The 18,692-nt window shown below is 38.0% G+C and overlaps 1 protein-coding gene across 3 annotated transcripts in view; it reads left to right on the plus strand.

Moving 5' to 3' along the window:
• The window catches only part of dtnbp1b (dystrobrevin binding protein 1b), a 49,636-nt gene that overhangs the window by 5,355 nt on the left and 25,589 nt on the right, over nt 1–18,692 (plus strand). For 2 of the 3 annotated variants that reach the window (XM_014005874.1, XM_014005871.1), the window contains exon 2: nt 1,428–1,518. In XM_014005874.1, coding sequence (XP_013861328.1) covers nt 1,443–1,518 — 76 coding nt within the window. In that variant the 5' untranslated portion in view covers nt 1,428–1,442. Of the gene's footprint in view, nt 1–1,427; nt 1,519–17,381; nt 17,740–18,692 lie in introns of those variants that run through there. The other variant, XM_014005875.1, reaches the window with a different exon arrangement.

Below are 18,692 nucleotides of genomic sequence, written 5' to 3' on the forward strand. Positions count from 1 at the left end.
TTTGCTCACCATCTTAACGTTTTTCTAAATTTAAATTAGAATCTAAAATAAAACCCAGATATTTCACTTGTGAAACCTGCTCAATWCGTAGACCATCGATCCTCAAGTTTAAAAACCAAATCAGTGCCATTTTTCTTCCCATGTAATAAATAAGTGAGGTTTTCAAACTATGCTGGGAGAAATGGGCGCCAAAGCTTGTTGCATAACATGATGATGGACCACAAACCTCAACAGAAGACAAACGAGAAATGTGACTTCAAGGAATTTTGAGGTCTTCACCAGCCAGTTATTTCTTTATCTCCTCGGCTTTTTTTTATTATTTTCAATTACACTGAAAGCGTTTTTTAAAAAGCCACAAAGCTCGCCTCCAAATATTTGGCTACGGCTGCAGATTACCAAGAAAAACATCTTCAAAATATCAATATGTGGAAGAACAAACTAACAGCTTTGCTTTTGCCATCGGTAACAAATGTTTACATCCAATAAACTTTAGTTTCCACGTCCTAATCCTTACTGATCGTATTCAGTAAATGTTAACTTCTGAATCTGAGGATTTAGTCAGCTTTCACTGAAATGTGAAGATGAATTCATGCTGGAAGTGTGTGTGCTGCATGTGGCGGGTGGAGGATGAAGGACGGCGTGATGGATGRTTCCGTCAGGACCTCAGTAATGATGGAAAAGATTAGTCTGCCTCGGAAACACATGCAGGTGGAGACGTCCCTGCCTGCTTGGCATTTTTTCTAAGAAGTGGTCTGTCCTTGTAGGATTATGGTCCGCTGCTGACTCCAGGTGTGTGTGTGTGTGTGTGTGTCTTTGTGAGAGTACACACACTGCAAGGTTGTGTTGTGCTGCAGTTCATAGCTGGAAATAGTTGCTCATATTGCTCTTTTTGGAAATGATAGAAGATGTGCAGTTTTTTGGTATCGTAACAATAAGAAAAAAACTTTCTACAAAATGTCAATAGCGGAGACTAAATAGTTGATCATCCATCCATCCATCCATCCATCCATCCATCCATCCATCCATCCATCCATCCATCCATCCATCCATCCATCCATCGTGTTGAGCTACAGACTGAATAAAATAGGAGTGATTATTGCAGGAAGAATTTAAACAAACTGTACACATGCATGCATTCTTGTGAAAAAACACTATGGTTGCATAAGGTTGTAAAAATATTTAGAAAGTCGGTACAGTTCTAACTGTAATGCTTATTTCTTTAAATATTTACCGATCTGTTGGTTTCCAAACTGCACATCATTACACATGTTGCCTTTTGTGCTTCGGTCATTCTGAGGACAGCTGAGTCATTCACATTTTAACTAATACCTTTTTTCTCACAATAGCTATATATGTATTTGAGCAAATGTTTCTTTGAAATTTTGCACCAAGGTTTTATTATTAAATGTGTAATGTGTCTTTAACAGGATCTCAGAGCACTAATGTCATCAGAGAGCTGCAGTGACGGAACATTTGGACGTCCTGAAGTAACAGAGATTAGAAGGAGCCAAAAACATGGTAGATATATTCTGTTGTTTTATGGATGTCCTCTACATTGAGGAAACTAAACTCTTATTTTAACAATTGTGTGTTTTTTAATCAAGAGTTTAGTTGTTGAACGTTAGGATAAATGTTAACTGTTAATTAAATTTAGCTAATTTTGAACTTTTTATGTAGGTGATTTGTTTCTTTTGGGGGTAGTTTGTRTTCCAAAATTGCTCACTGTTACTGTTACACTTGATAATTCAGCTGAGACAAATTTTGGACAAAGTAAAATTCATTAACTTGTTGATTAAACAGGTTAAACATTTCAAACTGCACACATCTGCTTTTAAGTTTGGATTTTAAAGATGTGTCCAGGTACTAATATAATACTTTTACTTTCCCTATAACCCTGAATCCCAATCATCACCACAGTCTGGTTAAAAGTGTAACCTATTTTAACCTTAAAAGCCCTGAAGAAACTAATCATCAGTGGAGTTTGATGATTGTAGTTTCACCCCCACATGTTCAAAAGTCTCAACTTAATTTCCTGTCTGGGTTTAGTTCCTGTCATCAGACTCACATGTGATAAGATTCAAGGCAAACATCTGCACAGCTCGTGCTCAGACATCACTGTGTGCTCCCTGCCGGTGCGTCTTCAACTTTTGGTTAAATCAGTACCTGTCTTGCACCAAGTTCAACACTGTTAGCTAAATAATGTAGCACTGATGGAAGCAAAGGAAAGTTAATGTATCCATGTTTTACAGTTTTCACAGCGCAGCCGTCTCTCCAGATGATGAAAGATTTGAGCTGTGCTCACACAGACGGCTCATATCTTTCTCAAAGAGCAGAAAATTCAGATTTGCAGGAGTTCAGAATGAGCTGCAGAGATAGAAGTATAGTTTGACACACTTTAGGTATGCTGACATCAAAAAATCCCAAGCGTCAGCGTTTCCTGAACTTTCCACGACACTGAATCTCCCAGTGATAGCAGGCTGGTTTATCTCTAAAGACAGCTGTAGTTCTGGTTCCACGCCTCTGGAGGAAATCACTTTCGAATGTGCGAAAGTCTGCATCCCAAATTCATTGTCTGAAGTTCCTGCCTCCTGTGGCTGCTGTCTATCTGCCTTCAGTCAGACTAATCATTTTCCTCGTTAATTACTTCTTCACCCAACACACAGGCTTGGGAGGAGGTTAGGAAGTCAGCTGTGCTCCCAGGCTGCAGCTTTAACAATCTTCAAATATTTCCCCTCATTTTCAAGGTATTTCTAATTCGATGTGATGTTTCATGTTGAAGAACTAAAATACAATCTGTTCTTTTTCCTCGACTGCTCTGTGTAACTGTATTACTTTTACACTTTAAATATAGTGCTGTCATTGACCTTGTTCAATGTGTGCAGTTTGACAGCTTGACAAAAACAGCATTTTAATGGCATCATTTTATTTTTCTGATAAAATTGATGTTCATCAATGCAGGTAGGTGGATGGTGCACCTCAGATTATTGATTGGGATTTATTCTTGTTTTTGTCTCTCTCATCTGCTACAACTCTGAAAACCCTAAAAGCTGCATTTTAAGACGTTTACTGATTTATCAGAAGCCAAGAATCGATTCAAAGTATTAAATGAAGAGTGTCGGAGCTCGGCCAAATATTTAGGTGTCCTCTTCTCACTGCTGTTCCAAACCTACTGCATCAGCACATTTATTAAACTCTACCATAACAAATGTCATATTTATCAGTTTACTTGTTTGAGTCCTGACTCAGGCAGATAACAGGTGAGTGCAGAGGAACATGTGGTTTATCAGATCCTGTTAGTGTCAGAAGTGAACCGGGATTAGTCACAGAAACTGAAGCAGGAACAGAAACATGACAAAATCTCAACATGAATCTCTGCTCTGCAGCTAAAAAACAAAACTGAAAAACAGTCACCCACATATCTCATTTAATATCCACCTCTCTAGTACTCCTCAAGCCCGTCATTTCTGTCATGCATGTCCTCCTTAACAGATCTTTGGTGCCCAGAATCAATTAAAGATGAGAGATCTGAAGTGTTGGCTGATGGGAGCGTAAAGAGAAGTAGTTCAAAGCTGACGAGCTGCGTTGGGATCCAGATTAAAGCTTATTCAGTGTTTTTTTACGTGGTTGCCTCAGGACAGAGAAGAAAGCAGGAGATGGAGAGGGAGTAATGTTTATGACTGGATGAACATCTGGGACAAATGAAGCAGGAATAAAAATGTATTCTGAAAGCAGCACATGGTGCACGCTCCATTAAAATACATACTTTTATAATGAGCAGTAAGGTGATTTTGGTAACGTTTTAAACAGTTTGGGCTGAAAGAGTTCTGGTCAAAAACAAAACTGTTAATTTAACAATTTTCACTTCTTGTTCTAATTTATTACTTTTCTGTGGTTTTCCTGTGGAGAAATGACTAATAAAAGTGTTGCGTTCGGAAAAAATAGATTGTTTGGATTTAATCTGTGATACTGTGGTTAAACCTAAATGCATGAAGCTATTAGGAGTGTAATAATTAATACTCAGAGGTGGTAGTACACACAAGTTGTATTCAAGAGTTGCAGTACTTCAACATGTTTTTACTCAGGTAAAAGTATTAGATGTCCAAGAAATTACTCAAGTAAAAAAGTTTTTTGYAAAAAGGCTACATGAGTTCTGAGTAGTTCATAACATCTGACTGACAAAAAATAGAAAGTTCTGTTCAAATTCTGGTGTTTTTAAGACTAAAATAAACAAATCAAAATAAATGACAAATTCCAGCAGAAGAAACACTTTTCCAAGTTCAAATCTTTTATTACAAAACTTATGAAACTAATACTAATGTGTGTTTAAAGAAAATAATTTAAAGAACTACAGTTTTTTTATTATTATTATTATTTAAATTCCGTTAGTTTCATGTTGACAGAATGTTGTTAGTGGAACAGGACAGGAGCTGCTGGAGCTTCCTGTGGTTGTGTTCTGGCTCAGGTTGGAGCTGGAGCTGTGCCTGGTGGCGGCGGCAGCTGCCAGCACTGCTGCCTGTCGGGGTTTGTGATCTACAGCGTGGACTTAAACAAAGCTCGAGGCCACAAATCAATCTTCTCACATTGTGTTGAAGACCCAAAGCACTTCTCTTTGATGGACCACTATTGTTTGGCACAGCTGAGCACAAATGAAAATGAGAAGGTTGTGCTACTGCAGGAAAAAAAAAAAAAAAAAAAAACTGAATGAAAATAATAATACAGTAAATTCTTAACTTTTTCCATTTAAAATTGAAAATATTTAAACATAGAAGCCCTTCAGTAATTTTCTGATTATGCATTTTATGAGTTGATAGAAAATTAATATTCAAATAAAAACAATAAATAAAAATCTGGACCTGTATTTATCAAACGTTTTTAGTGTGGATTTTTAGACTTAAGTGCTGAAAATTTCTTAGATTTGCTCCTACTCTCAGACTTAAGTGTGAGTGCCAATTATCAAAATTCTTAAGACACACAACTGTCCTCCCCACCTGAGTGTGATTCTCAGTTGGTGTGGAAAACAGGTTTAGTCATAAATACAAAAGAAACTAAGGTTAAAAAAACTGTGCATAATGTTGGACTAAAGCTCTCAGACCAAGCTGTTAATGACAGAGCGGGGTTGTGTGTACATATGTGTGTCTGAAGTGGGTGTTGTCTGCAGACAATGGAGAACTGATTTTTACGCTCAGCTTTTGACTAAGACTTTTTTTACACTTCAGTCCACTCAGCAGCATTCTTAGTAATTCTAAGAAGTTTGATAAATATGGGCCCAGAATTTAAATACCTTGGTATTTGGATAACTCACAGTCACAAAGATCTTTATACAGCAAACTTTCTGCCTCTCCTGGTGAACCTTAAGAAGGACATCGCTACATGGGCATCCCTGCCTCTACCCCTGGGGGGTAGAATCAACGTGATTAAAATGACAATATTGCCCAAATTACTTTATTTCAGAGCGTGCCAGTGTTCCTCACCAGGACTTTCTTTACAAATTTAAATAGTGAATTGTCGTCCTTTATTTGGAATAAAAAAAACATCGACGGATAGGCAGTAAGATGTTACAGTTACCCCATGGTCTTGGTGGCTTGTCACTCCCCAACCTTTTGTATTGCTGCTGGGCGGCCAACATTGGAGCCTTGCTGTACTGGTTGGGAGAGAACAACCCTGTTCCTACTTGGGTGATTCTAGAGAGGAGGTCGGTTACGGCGAGCTCTCTCTCTGCTTTGCTTTGCTCCCGGTTGCCGTTTGGTCGGCCTATCTCAACTTGTACTTCTGGTCCGGTTGTAACTCACACGGTGGAGGTCTGGAATCAGTGAAGGAGGTTGCTTAAAGGTGCAGAGTTGTTGTTGTCTGTTCCAGTGTCAAATAGCCATATGTTTGCTCCTTCAATAAAGGACTCTGTTTTCGGTGCCTGGAGTTTGAAGGGAATGACTTCTCTGGATGGTCTTTGTATGGACAGTGGGTTCGCCTCATTTGAACAGTTGGCACAGACATTTGACATCCATGGGTTGCGGTTTTTCAGGTGTTTGCACCTGAGACATTTTGTGGTGTCRGGCTCTGGATGTTTTCCTCTATGCCCCCCAGCTTCTCTTGTGGATGGGATTCTGATGTGTGGGTCTGTGGCAGGGCGCTCTATGGGTGGAGTTTGTTCTCTGCTCGACTCATTTTCTGGCTCCAATTTGGATTCTTTGGGGGGCGGGTGGGAGATGGACTTGGAGGAGTCCATGTCAGGCGCAGTTTGGCAGGAAGTTGTTCAGGGTATATGTTCGTCTTCAATGTGTGTGAGGCATGTTGTAGTTCAATTCAAGGTAGTACATCGTCTACACTGGTCTGGGGACAGATTGTGCAAATTCAAAAGGGACTTGGATCCAGCGTGTGATCGTTGTAAACAATCTCCTGCCACACTTTTACACATATTCTGGTCCTGTCCAAAGCTACATGGTTACTGGCAAGGCATCTTTGACACCTTTTCAGGACTATTTGGRCGAACTGTTCATCYATCACCATTCATCTCTCTCTTTGGGATGGCTCCAGCAGAAGCTTCCCTCAGTGAACATCAGAGGACGGTGTTAGCTTTCTGCTCTCTACAGGCTAGAAGACTTATTCTTCTTTGATGGAAGGATCCACATCCTCCAGTATATGGTCATTGGTTAAGAGAAGTTATGTCTTACATTCATTTAGAGAAGATTAGATATACTGTTAGGGGATCTGTAAACAAATTYTTTGACATTTGGCAGCCATTTWTATCTTATGTAGAAAAAATTTCGGCAGATAATTTTGTGTAAAGGTTAAATATTGTTTCATTATACACAAACCTGTTCATTGTATCATTTGATGAATGCAAGATCGATTTTTGTTATTTCAGTGGATCCGGTATAGGAGGGGAGGGATGGGAGGGATTTTGGGTGTGTGTGTTTTGTTTTCTGTTTTTGTAAGTCTGTTCTTTTTTGTGGTTTGTTAAAAAATTTAATAAAAAGACTTTGATCAAAAAAATATGGGCCCAGAACTTCAGGCTGACTCCAATGTTTTGTTTGAGACCATCACGATGCAAAGTCACACAGCCTGATACTGGACCAGGAATGTGACGAGAAAAATATTCTGATTTAAAAGAATGAGTTTTTATGGCCATAAAATCAGTGACTGACGGAAACAACCTATTATTCTTTTGTTTAATTAGTTAATTTATATCCAAACCATCTGGACTCAAATGTTCAGTTCCAGTTTAGTAAATGTTTCATAGCGGCATCAAAAATATTAGCATTTTGTTGCAGACCTAACACAAACACCTGAAACTTGTAATTTTTCAAACTTTTCCTCAAATAATTTCTCTTGCATATTTATTTTGAGTGATGCAGAATTTTGGTCCGTCTCTGGTAATGTTTAAATGTTGGCTCCTCAAAGTGTTTCTTTAATGTTTCACTAGACCTTTGCTTATTATTTTCTTTTTTGTAGTGTCAAAGGTGAAAATCGTGACCTGAGCCAACCTGAGCCCCAGATGACCTGTATCAGCTTAAACCTTATTAAAGTGTAAAAGTCTATAAACATTTATAAAGTTCAAAATGTCTTCAGTCATTTGTTRCAAAGAACTCAGAGTGAGACCGGTGACTTTAGATAATTTATAAAAACAGAGTAAACTTCAGTCTGGATCAGAGTTGACGGAGGCAGAAGCAGATTTTTGGGTCAGAGCGGTGGTGTGTGTTTGTTGTGCAGAAAAACTTCCTCCCTCTCTTTTTTCTGTGCTGCTTTTAGCAAACAAAGCGTAGAGAGGTTATCTGGCAGCTCAGAGGAAGAGCACTGCTGCAGTCTAATGTTTCAGCTCTTACAGTGGTTTGCAAAAGTATTCATACCCCTTGAACTTTTCCATATTTTGTCACATTACAACCACAAGCATAAATATATTTCACTGGAATTTAATGTGAAAGACCAACMCAAAGTGGTATACAATTGTGAAGTGGAAGCAAAATTTTACATGAATCAAAACATTTTTTACAAATAAAAAACTGAAAAGTGCGATGTGCAAAATTATTCAGCCCCCCTGAGTCAATACTTTGTGGAGCCACCTTTTGCTGCAATTACAGCTGCAAGTCTTTTAGGGTATGTCTCCACCAGCTTTGCACATCTAGTGACTGCAAATCTTGCCCATTCCTCCTTGAAAACAGCTCAAGCTCAGTCAGATTGGATGGAGAGCGTTTGTGAACAGCAGTTTTGAGATCTTGCCACAAATTCTCAATTGGGTTTAGGTCTGGACTTTGACTGGGCCATTCTAACACATGAATATTCTTTTTTTTAAACCACTCCATTGTAGCTTTGGCTTTATGTTTAGGGTCGTTGTCCTGCTGGAAGGTGAACCTCCGCCCCAGTCTCAAATCTTTTGCTGACTCCAACAGGTTTTCTTCCAAGATTGCCCTGTATTTGGCTCCATCCATCTTCCCATCAACTTTGACCAACTTCCCGGTCCCTGCTGAAGAGAAGCACCCCCAGAGCATGATGCTGCCACCACCATATTTGACAGTGGGGATGGTGTTTTCAGAGTGATGTGCAGTGTTCTTTCTCCGCCACACATAGCGTTTTGCATTGTGGCCAAAAAGTTCAATTTTGGTCTCGTCTGACCAAAGCACCTTCTTCCACATGTTTGCTGTGTCCTCAACATGGCTTCTGGCAAACTGCAAACGGGACTTCTTATGGTTTTCTTTTAACAATGGCTTTCTCCTTGCCACTCTTCCATAAAGACCACATTTGTGTAGTGCACGACTAATTGTTGTCCTGTGGACAGTTTCCCCCACCTGAGCTGTGGCTCTCTGCATTTCATCCAGAGTCACCATGGGCCTCTTGGCTGCCTCTCTGATCAGTGATCTCCTTGTTCGGCCTGTAAGTTTAGGTGGACGGCCTTGTCTTGGCAGGTTTACTGTGGTGCCATACTCTTTCCATTTCCGGATGATGGATTGAACAGTGCTCCGTGAGATGTTCAAAGCTTGGGAAATCTTTTTATAACCTAAGCCTGCTTTAAACTTCTCCAAAACCATATTCCTAACCTGTCTGGTGTGTTCTTTGGACTTCACGATGCTGTTTGCTCCCCAATATTCTCTTAACCAACATCTGAGGCCGTCACGGAGCAGCTGTATTTGTACTGAGATTAGATTACACACAGGTGGACCCTTTTGAGTCATTAGCAGTCATCAGGCAACTTCTGAATGCAATTGGTTGCACTCAGGGAAAAGGGGGCTGAATACTTTTGCACGTCGCACTTTTCAGTTTTTTATTTGTAAAAAATGTTTTGATTCATGTAAAATTTTGCTTCCACTTCGTTGGTCTTTCACATTAAATTCCAGAGAAATATATTTATGTTTGTGGTTGTAATGTGACAAAATATGGAAAAGTTCAAGGGGTATGAATACTTTTGCAAACCACTGTATTTGGAACTAAAACAATACATTTGTTAGTTTTTAATACTTTAAATGAGAAACTGCACAGTTTATTTTTAACTCATTAAACTGGGTCTTGTTTAAATATTTATGGTTTGTTAGGTTAAAAATATTTAACCGTTCACATTTACTGTCATAAAAGCAAAATCTCAAAAGAAACGTTTATTTTCATGCTGCTAATAATGAGAGGATAATATATAATAAAAGTAATTATGATCCATGAAATATAAATTAATTTTTTAGGACAGTTGCTTTATGAATATGAAACCCATCAATGTTTATCTGCAAATAGTCAAGCTTATAAGAATCACAGTTTATTTTATGCTTGCATGAGTTAAATCAATGATATTTATAAATGTATCTGTTTTCTGTATCAGCAGATAAATTAATTAAAAATACATTTGATGAAGAAATAAAAGTGCTTTGCCAAATTGTGAAAAAAGAACATGAATCCTGGTTGTTTTTTAAAACATTTAAGATTTATTTAAATTACGCAACACTGCCCTCTTCTGGAAATAATGCTCAGACAAGAGAGCAAAAAAAAAAAAAAAAAATTAACCTAACAAAATAAAAGTCCAATTACAGAGCATGTTTTAGTGCAGTTTCCTCATCAGAAATCTAAGTACAAATTTCAGACAAAAGGCGTTGAACTTTACATTTATTAACTGTTTTTATTTCTATATAGGTGTATTAACACGTCTTTATCTTGCTTGAAAAATAATGAACAAAAATTGGTTTTAAATACTAAAACTTGTCTTACTGTTAGTGACAAAGAAAATATACAATTAAAATCTCAGATTTTATTAAAGCTTTTCTATCCACTAGATGGTGACACTTCTGTTTAAAATCTAATCTTAGTTCCTAAAAGTGTTTTCGCTCCCAGCAACAGATGTTCCTGTCGGTTCTTAAATCACTAACCTCATAAATTAACAGACAAGCTTAGTTTAAAAAACTGTTTCAAGAAAATAAATCTGAAAACAGGAAACAAGACTAACAGTTAATTTCTCAGAGTTATCATTTCTTATGAAGAAAATAAAACATTTAAGATATCTCTGTCTTCAAATGTCCTCACTTCTAGTTCTGATAAAATTCTAATGTAAAACCTTTATTTTTGTTTAACATCAAAACTAAAAAACGAAAAACATCAAAACTCACATAATAACCATGGCTCCATGTCAGAGTAAAGAGAAACAGTTGTACTATTTGTTTTTAGGTTTTCACCCTGCTGCTTGGTTTCTGTGGAATCACTGTCCTAAATAAGAAAAAATGGAATCTGCTGAAAACTTTAAATCAAAACCCTTTTTATTTTTGTCACAGTTCTTACTTTTTCCCCACAAGTGTCTTCTAATCCAGAAATAAAAATGATCAAAGCCACACATCATCTCCTGACTTGTACTTTATTATCATATTGTTTCTGCATTAAATTAGGACAATCTTTTAATGAGGATAATAATTTATGCAATCACTTATTTAACAGTACATGTTTTACTCTTACTTTCAAGAAATTTAACTGAAGTTTGACATTGTAGAGTTAGTTTTAGTAAAAAATAATTAATATTGACCATGATTGATTTATGACTGCAATAAAAACAGAGAACAACCAARAGTTAAACACTTTTTATAGGCACTGTAACTGTATACAAGACAAACACCATGTCAGGCTGCTTGATTTAAAGACACAGTTTTGTTTTTTGCAACACTAGATGGGGCTGTTGTCAGTCAGTGTACCACTGCTCAGGCTTTCATTGCCTTCAAACTAAACTTACATTTTTTATTTACAAATACAGCTGAGGTCAGAATTTTAACCTTGAATCCTTAAATCTACCTGGAGGGACCTTTTTGTCCCACAGAGCAGTGATTTATGCAGTTTAGTTATTTCCACACCCCTCGTATGTATGGGGCAGAAATTTTTTTAATTACAAATTCATTATACTTGAAGTTTATTCAGTTATTTAAAATCCTGTGGCAGTGTTTGATTTTATTGTAAGAAAATATTGTTTTTCACCACTTCAGTCAATCAGTGTTGTATTTTCAGTCAATTCTTTTGTGTTTTGTGWACATTCAAAATGAATCAACTCTTTTCATTCGTCTGTCTCCAGGATAACTATAGCATACTGTCATGTCACGCCATAAAGAGCTTCAGCAGCACTGTGCCATCCTGAATTATTATTCCCACAAAAAAGCAAATATTCTTGAGAGGAGCTATTCACCGTGACAGCTGCTGGGTCATGTTTAAAGGGATGCAACATCAGTGGGGAGAGAGAGAGAGAGAGGGGGGAATCAAGCCAATTCTAAAAGGCCGGCTTTTTAAGGTCGATACCAAAGAAAGGCTCCCTGCTGAATGAAAAAGGGAAATTCAAAGTGATATCAAAGCGTGGTGGCACCGGCCTGTAGCTGTTAGGTGAATAGCTCCTGCACACCAGAGACAAAGAGGAGATGAGTCAGATTGAGTTTGTTAGTGTTTCTGGGTAAAATGCTCCCAAAGATGACATCAGCTGAAGGGATTTTGCTCTCCTGTCTGTTGCAGACAAGTTATATTAAAGTGAAGGATCAGATCTTTTAAAACAAGATTAGAAGGTTTATAAACCATCATTATCTTGCCTGTTGTGGATGGTGCGTTGCCCAAAATCCRTTTGGTATTAAAACAGAAGTTAAAATAGATTTTGAGTTGTGTTTCATCAGTTTGCTACATGCTGTCAAAAGCAAGAGGTGGTGTTTTGCCTTATTTTGTGTGTGTGTGTGTGTGTGTGTGTGTGTGTGTGTGTGTGTGTGTGTGTGTGNGTGTGTGTGTGTGTGTGTGTGTGTGTGTGTGTGTGTGTGTGTGTGTGTGTGTGTGTGCTACCTAGTGGGGATTATTTTTGATCATTTTCCTGGTACACACAGCCTTGTGAGGACCCCGTGTTATGGGGGAAATACCAATACTGTTTTTATAATTATGGTGGGTCAGGTGTTTGGTTTAGGACTAACATGTAAAATGAGTTTAGGTTAGGTTTTGGGTCAGGTATGTACCTGTGAGGTTAGCTTTAGGGTAAAGGGTCAGGGTTAGGCTGTAGAAATCACTGGAGAATGAATAGAAGTTAATGCAAGGTCCCCACGAGGATAGAAAAAAACTGTGTGTGTGTGTGAACTACTGTATGAATTTTCATAAAAATCTTAAAGCAATACTGGGTTTGCAACTAAAAACTAACATTTGGACACAACCTAGTTCAAGATGGCTGCCACAGCTAACTAACCTTCGCAACACAACAGTGGTTAAAACTTGCAGATATTAAAGTTAACTATGTTACCTTTAGTTGTGATAAAAACACTGTTTTTAAATGTCAAAAATACATGTGGCTTTGCATCATAATGCCTTGAAATTGCCCTCCGTCTCTTCAATAACATCCTACTGTTTCTGACACTCCCACTTCAACACTTCTTCACAGCAATGCTTCGGGGGACGGGTGCTCTGAGGGGTGGGAGCTCGGCTGCAGACTGAGACACAGGGAGGAGCTTTGAACAAATAGGCGGAGCTTTGTACCAGCAAATGTTTAGGCAGCTCCGCATGGCCACAGTAGATTTGAGGATTTCTCAAACATGAAAGAGTCAAAGCAACTCTGAGTATATTTTTAAGAAGAAATGACATAATATGAGAGCTCAAAAAGTGGATTTTGCATAATACCCTCCTTTAAGCTGAATTAATCACATCTCACAAGTCATTTACATGGTTTGACCAAAATGTACTTTATCAAAAGATGTTTTTAGTTTAAAGTTAGGCATTTTAACTACAGTACAGTTTTATTTAATGGAGTTTTCTTTTAGACATACACCAAGTTTGTAGTGTTTTCCTCAGTCATATTCTTCCAACACCTCACCTCACCCTGTGTGAGAACTTACATGCTGTGCCATGAGAGCTTTTGCCACTCACACTTTAACGTGAGAACAGAAGTGAAATAAATAACAAAATGAGTGCAACTAAAACACAATTAGGTCAAGCTGTGCTAATGGCAGAGAAACGGTAGGGACCTTCTGTTTCTTTAGGTAAAATTTGGGAAGCTTGTGAGGAACTTGGAAGCCACGTCTTTAGCCACTCCTGAGTTCGTCTCCTGAAGTTGGCTAAAAGGAGAACAGATGGCCTTATGGGTCGTGTCCAGACTCACTGTGGCTGCGACAACTTTGAAAAGTGTGGCTGTGAGTCACTATCTGAACATTTGTGTGTGTGTGGTTGTGTTCTCTGCTTGTGTTGGATTTCTTTTCCAGAATCTGCGTCCTGCAGGCCGTTTCTTAAAATAAGAATGTGCTTTCAGTCGGCCRGCGTCGTTATATAATAACACAAATTATGTGCTTCAGATTGTTTTCTTTGCCTTTATACCCTGTTGTTAGTTTATTTCCCTGTTTTGTTTTTCTGTTGCATTCATCCAAACTCAATTTGACCAAAAGTTTAAATCATCCAGTGTTTCGTCACATTTCTGTTTTTACTCACCTTTGCTTGGATCCTGTTTTTTAAAGCATCTTTCACATGAATTACATGTTTGACTTCACAAACTTGACACTCAGACTATTAAACCAACTTAATCCGGTCTTATTTCGTGGTGATAAGACAAAGTGTGATTTGACAGGGGAAAGAGAGAAATAAAGAAAACCGCAGGAGGTGTCGAGTTGCCTGGCAACAACTTTCCACTTTCAAGTGAGTTGGCCTTCATCGCATGTGAAGACATCTTGAAGTACTTCAGCATAGACGTCACTTTACATGCACTAATTAGTGTTTGGAAAAACAGAAGTAAATATATGGAGAAATGTATGTGATGGAGAATAAAAAAGTGACCACAGCGGATGAGAAATAATTAGTTATATAACTTCATAAGACCGGCATCGTCTGCAGCATCCTGTCAGCAGATATATTTTAATTAACAAATAAAGTTTGCTTCAACAGTTTCCACTGAAGGCTTCACTAAAGTAGGATAGGGTTGCAGGTGAAAATAATGTAAGGATCACTGGAAAGTTACTATAAAGTAAAGATTATTCCACCGGTTTTAATCGATATTTCATATTTTAATAAAACAATACTGTTTAACTTATGTACAGGCAGGTAATCATCACTACACCTTCAGCTTTTCTTCACATAAATAGGAATATCTGAGCCTAATCTAAATACAACAACGATCAATATATTTGTTTAAATAAGCTGCATTTATAAACTTACATTCATATTTTTCAGAGTTTAGTTATTTTTTGTTTCATACTTGCATAAATTTTCTCTACATGCTCAAATTTAAAAAGCTAATTTATGTTCTTGTGCCTAAAACTGAAGAAAAACGGTGTTTTAACAAATACAGTATGAGGTGATAATTTGAGTCATTCATCAAAATAATCAGCTCCTCGAGTTACTTTAAATAGTTTTAAAGAAGATCAGAGCCGTTTGTTTCTCTCAAATGTTCCTCTAAACACAGAAAGTTAAAAAGTTTATAGGCAGCCTGGAAAAGTTGGCACATTTCTGCACAGATTATATAAAACCAAATGCAAATTGTCTGTTTCCAAGGCAACTGTACTTTTTGTTTTTGCTTTCATTCTGAGCTGACAGTTTTCGTGGTACACTTAGTTTTTGACACTGAAGCTTTTGTGTGTTGAGTTTTTTTTAAGCTTTGGTAATTGTTGGATAAAGTTCAAAACGAATACACAATATTTCTAACAAGGCAGAAGAAAAGTGCTGAAGTGCTGTTGAGTTTTGTTTGTAAATTATTATGAAATATTAACAGAAATATATGAATAGGAAGTTGTATAGAATAAAAAACACTGAAGATAAACATGCTGCTGCACTTTTATGGTCCATTTCAGTTTGGACTGCATGCACAGATTATTACATATTCAAGTTTTGGCTGCAGTGAGGTTCATGTTCTCTGTACACCTACACACATTCATCTGGTTGTAATCAAACGCACAAAAAATTAGACACAATCTTGCATAAAAATATTTTCATTTACTTCATATTTGCTCCGTTGAATTTATCCCTTTACRTTGTTTAGAAAAAAAAGATGGGCAAATACTCTGAGGTGCTATCCACCTTCCCCTCTTCTATGTCAGTGTGTAAGAATAATTTAGTGTGTGTGTTGCTTTTAGGGTTTATAAAGGAAAAAATCTGTAACAATTCCCCTCATTTTTATAGTAAAGAGCAATAAATTAGGTCCAACCTGAATAGAAATCACAGCCTTTGTAGGTATAAAATAACTTTTTGGTAATAAATTCTGTCTGGATTTTCACCAAAAACAAAGTAGCAACACAAAAATCTGGAGTAGCGCTAATTATGCTGTTATTCTTAAATCCACATCAGGTTCTACATTAGATCTGCAATTATCAGTTTAATAATGACCCTGTATTGTTTGATTGGTTYATTTCACGCCCGTGCACTTTTCACCCCGCCTCATTCTGACTCATTCTGTTGTAATCAGCCTCGGCTAATTAAAGGGCTTATAATATTTCCCTTTAAATTCCCTGCAGCTAAATTTGTGCAGCTGCATCCAGAAGTTATTGATGGTGGCGGCTGGTATTTGTCTTGTTTTTGCTGTGACAGCCTCTTSGGTACTTTGAGCCAAGTCCAAAAGATGAAGAACAGACTGAAGAGTTTAGGCTCAACATTTAGAACGTGTCTTTTTATTTAATCGTTTCAACAACAAAAAACAGATTTTGTTTGTTTACATCAAATTCTTTTTGTTTAATTTTCAAATGGGTATYAACTGCAACCAATAAAATAAAATAAAAACAGTAAAATAATTTGGGATRATGTTTTACCAAAGTGTTCATTCATCAGCAAATTATCTCCTAAATAACAAATTTTACTGATGCYTTCAGAAAGTATGACATCATCTTTTCTAGACGTTGTTTACAACCCTACTTCACATGATCCAAATCATTAGATCCATGTTTACAACTTGTTACTCTTTTGAAGTAAATTCAGTTCAAGATGGCGGTCAGAGCTAATCAACACTATACAACACAAAAAACACTGTTTCAGTCATTGTAAAGGCTCATGGGACATTTTATGAATTGATAAAATGAGTGTTATGAAGTGTGCTTAAATCTAACCTAATTGCCTCTTGTAGTTACTTGTATTCCATGTCTAATCTTAATATAATTCAAAGATTAAGTACCATGAGTGAAAATTATCTGCACTACAGCCTCTTATACAGTCATTGGGTCAGTAGATGTAAAAATGGAAACATGGAGTTTCTCTGCTATAACCAAAATAAAATTTCTCATCATATAAAGAAACTTAAATTAAATTAAAACTCTGGCTTTCAATTTTTACTTACTGATTTTTAGACTTTAGTAAAGAGCAATAAAATATACAAAGCAACAATCAGCCTGACAGTTTCTTTAAGCCGCACTTATTAAAGATGCATCTTTTAGAAGTGCTCTTCACGTGCAGTTAAAGGGGAGGAGGACATAAAGAAGACAAAGCCAGGTGGATTTGTGTTGCTGTTCACAGCATCATGGTAATGAGGATTATTATGCCCCCCCCCCCCCCCCCCCSSCAGTGGAGACACACAGGGGCTGTGATTTCAGTCTTTTATGTTGTGAGTGTGTGTGTGTGGCGGGGGAATAGTATGATAATAATAATGAAAGAGATGTTAGTCTTTGTGAGTTTTCGACTCACTTTTTAAGACACTGATCCACAGCTTGGCTCTCATGAGTTATATAAGTAAAGAGGGTATCTAAAGTGTGCAGGCGGCATTAAAAGACATTAGAGTGTTTAAAGGTCAGAGCCAAATGTATTCATGAGTTGCAGCAAAACTGCAGCTCCACAAACTCCTTGTTTCTTTTCCTCCGGTGCACACCCTTTTCCTCCTCTCCTCTCCTCTCCTCTCCTCTCCTCTCCTCTGACCCCCCCACACCCCTCCTCTTCCTCCCTTTCTCAGCAGCAGCCAGTGGTACGCTCCAATCATCTTTTGCTCCTCTCCATCCCTCCTCAGCCTCAGCAGCAGCCCCCCTCACCGGGACAGACACTGGTGCAGTGTCGATCCATACGTGCACATGTTCCTTTTCTGGCTTTCAGGACGCCTAACATCCGAGAGCACACAAGTGTGTGTGTGTGTGTGTGTCGATCTGCAGGAGAATGTGCGAGTGAAGCATCCTTTGTGCTGAGGAGCATGAGTGCCTGACTGAGAGGCAGCGTGAGGATGCACGGTGGGCAGGATCTGTCGTGATCGGTGGAGTTTGTGGTGTGCTCTACTTGTGCCGTCTTCCTGCTCCCTCCTTCCAATTTGGTTATCTGTCGAGGACAAAAAGCGTCCTGCTGGGATGTCCACCTCACCTGGTGCAAGAGACGGGAGTCAGAGGAACTCTTGTAAGTAACTTGTCATCTTCTGTAATTTTGAATGATAATCTGTGTTTATCAAATGTTGTGATTTGTTCAGATGAAGGATCTTATTTTAATGGAAATCTGAACTATAATTTGTAGGTTAAACCAGTAATATGATAGTTTCTTTCAGTACAGAGCAGAAGTGTGTGAGAGTGAGTCTGCGTAGAGCTGCTTCATTTGGAGAGATCATAAAGTAAAAGTATGGAATAATTGTGTGCAAATGGGTGTAAGAGTAGCTCAGAGTGCTATGAATATTGTGTAATAGAGGAGTGTGTGTGTGTGTGTAGGTGCATRCCTAAGTGTGTTTGCACGTTCCCTGGAGCGCCTCCAGCTGTACATCTGTTGGGAAGGTGCTTTAAATGGATTGACAAGTGAACCAGCTGGATCCTTTCACTCAGAAGAAAGGACTAGATGACACACTGGTGTCATCAACTGCTGTCAAACCGAGCTGTTTTTTTTGTTTTACTTTCTGTGTCTGTGTGTTGTTCAAGAAAGGAAAACGGCGCTGGTGTTGCATCTTTTTTAAAGATTTCAGCCTGGAGYTGAGATAAATGCATAAATGTCCTGCTGGTTGTAACATTGTAAGATGTTATTCTAAAGGAATTGAAAGTGTTGATTWACAGGATAGTGTGACTCATTTAGATAAGAGTTGAGTGGGTGCATATAGACCAGCTTATCCACACACACTCAGATACTGAATCACAGCTGGGAGAAAGCTTCTCCTTTTATTGCTTCTGTTATTATCATGGCCTCTCCTTCATCGAGCTTTCAGTCCCCTTCTCCCCTCTGTTATTTTCTGGGCGTTATTTATGACGCTGCCATGTGTGAAACTCACCCGGAAACTCTTGTGTGTGTTTGGCTGATGCATTAATGATCACATAATAAAACATCCACCCTCAGTGTGTGTGTGTGTGTGTGTGTGTGTGTGTGTGTGTGTG

The sequence above is a fragment of the Austrofundulus limnaeus genome, unplaced genomic scaffold, assembly GCF_001266775.1.
Source record: "Austrofundulus limnaeus strain Quisiro unplaced genomic scaffold, Austrofundulus_limnaeus-1.0 Scaffold32, whole genome shotgun sequence".
NCBI classification, from domain to species: domain Eukaryota; kingdom Metazoa; phylum Chordata; class Actinopteri; order Cyprinodontiformes; family Rivulidae; genus Austrofundulus; species Austrofundulus limnaeus.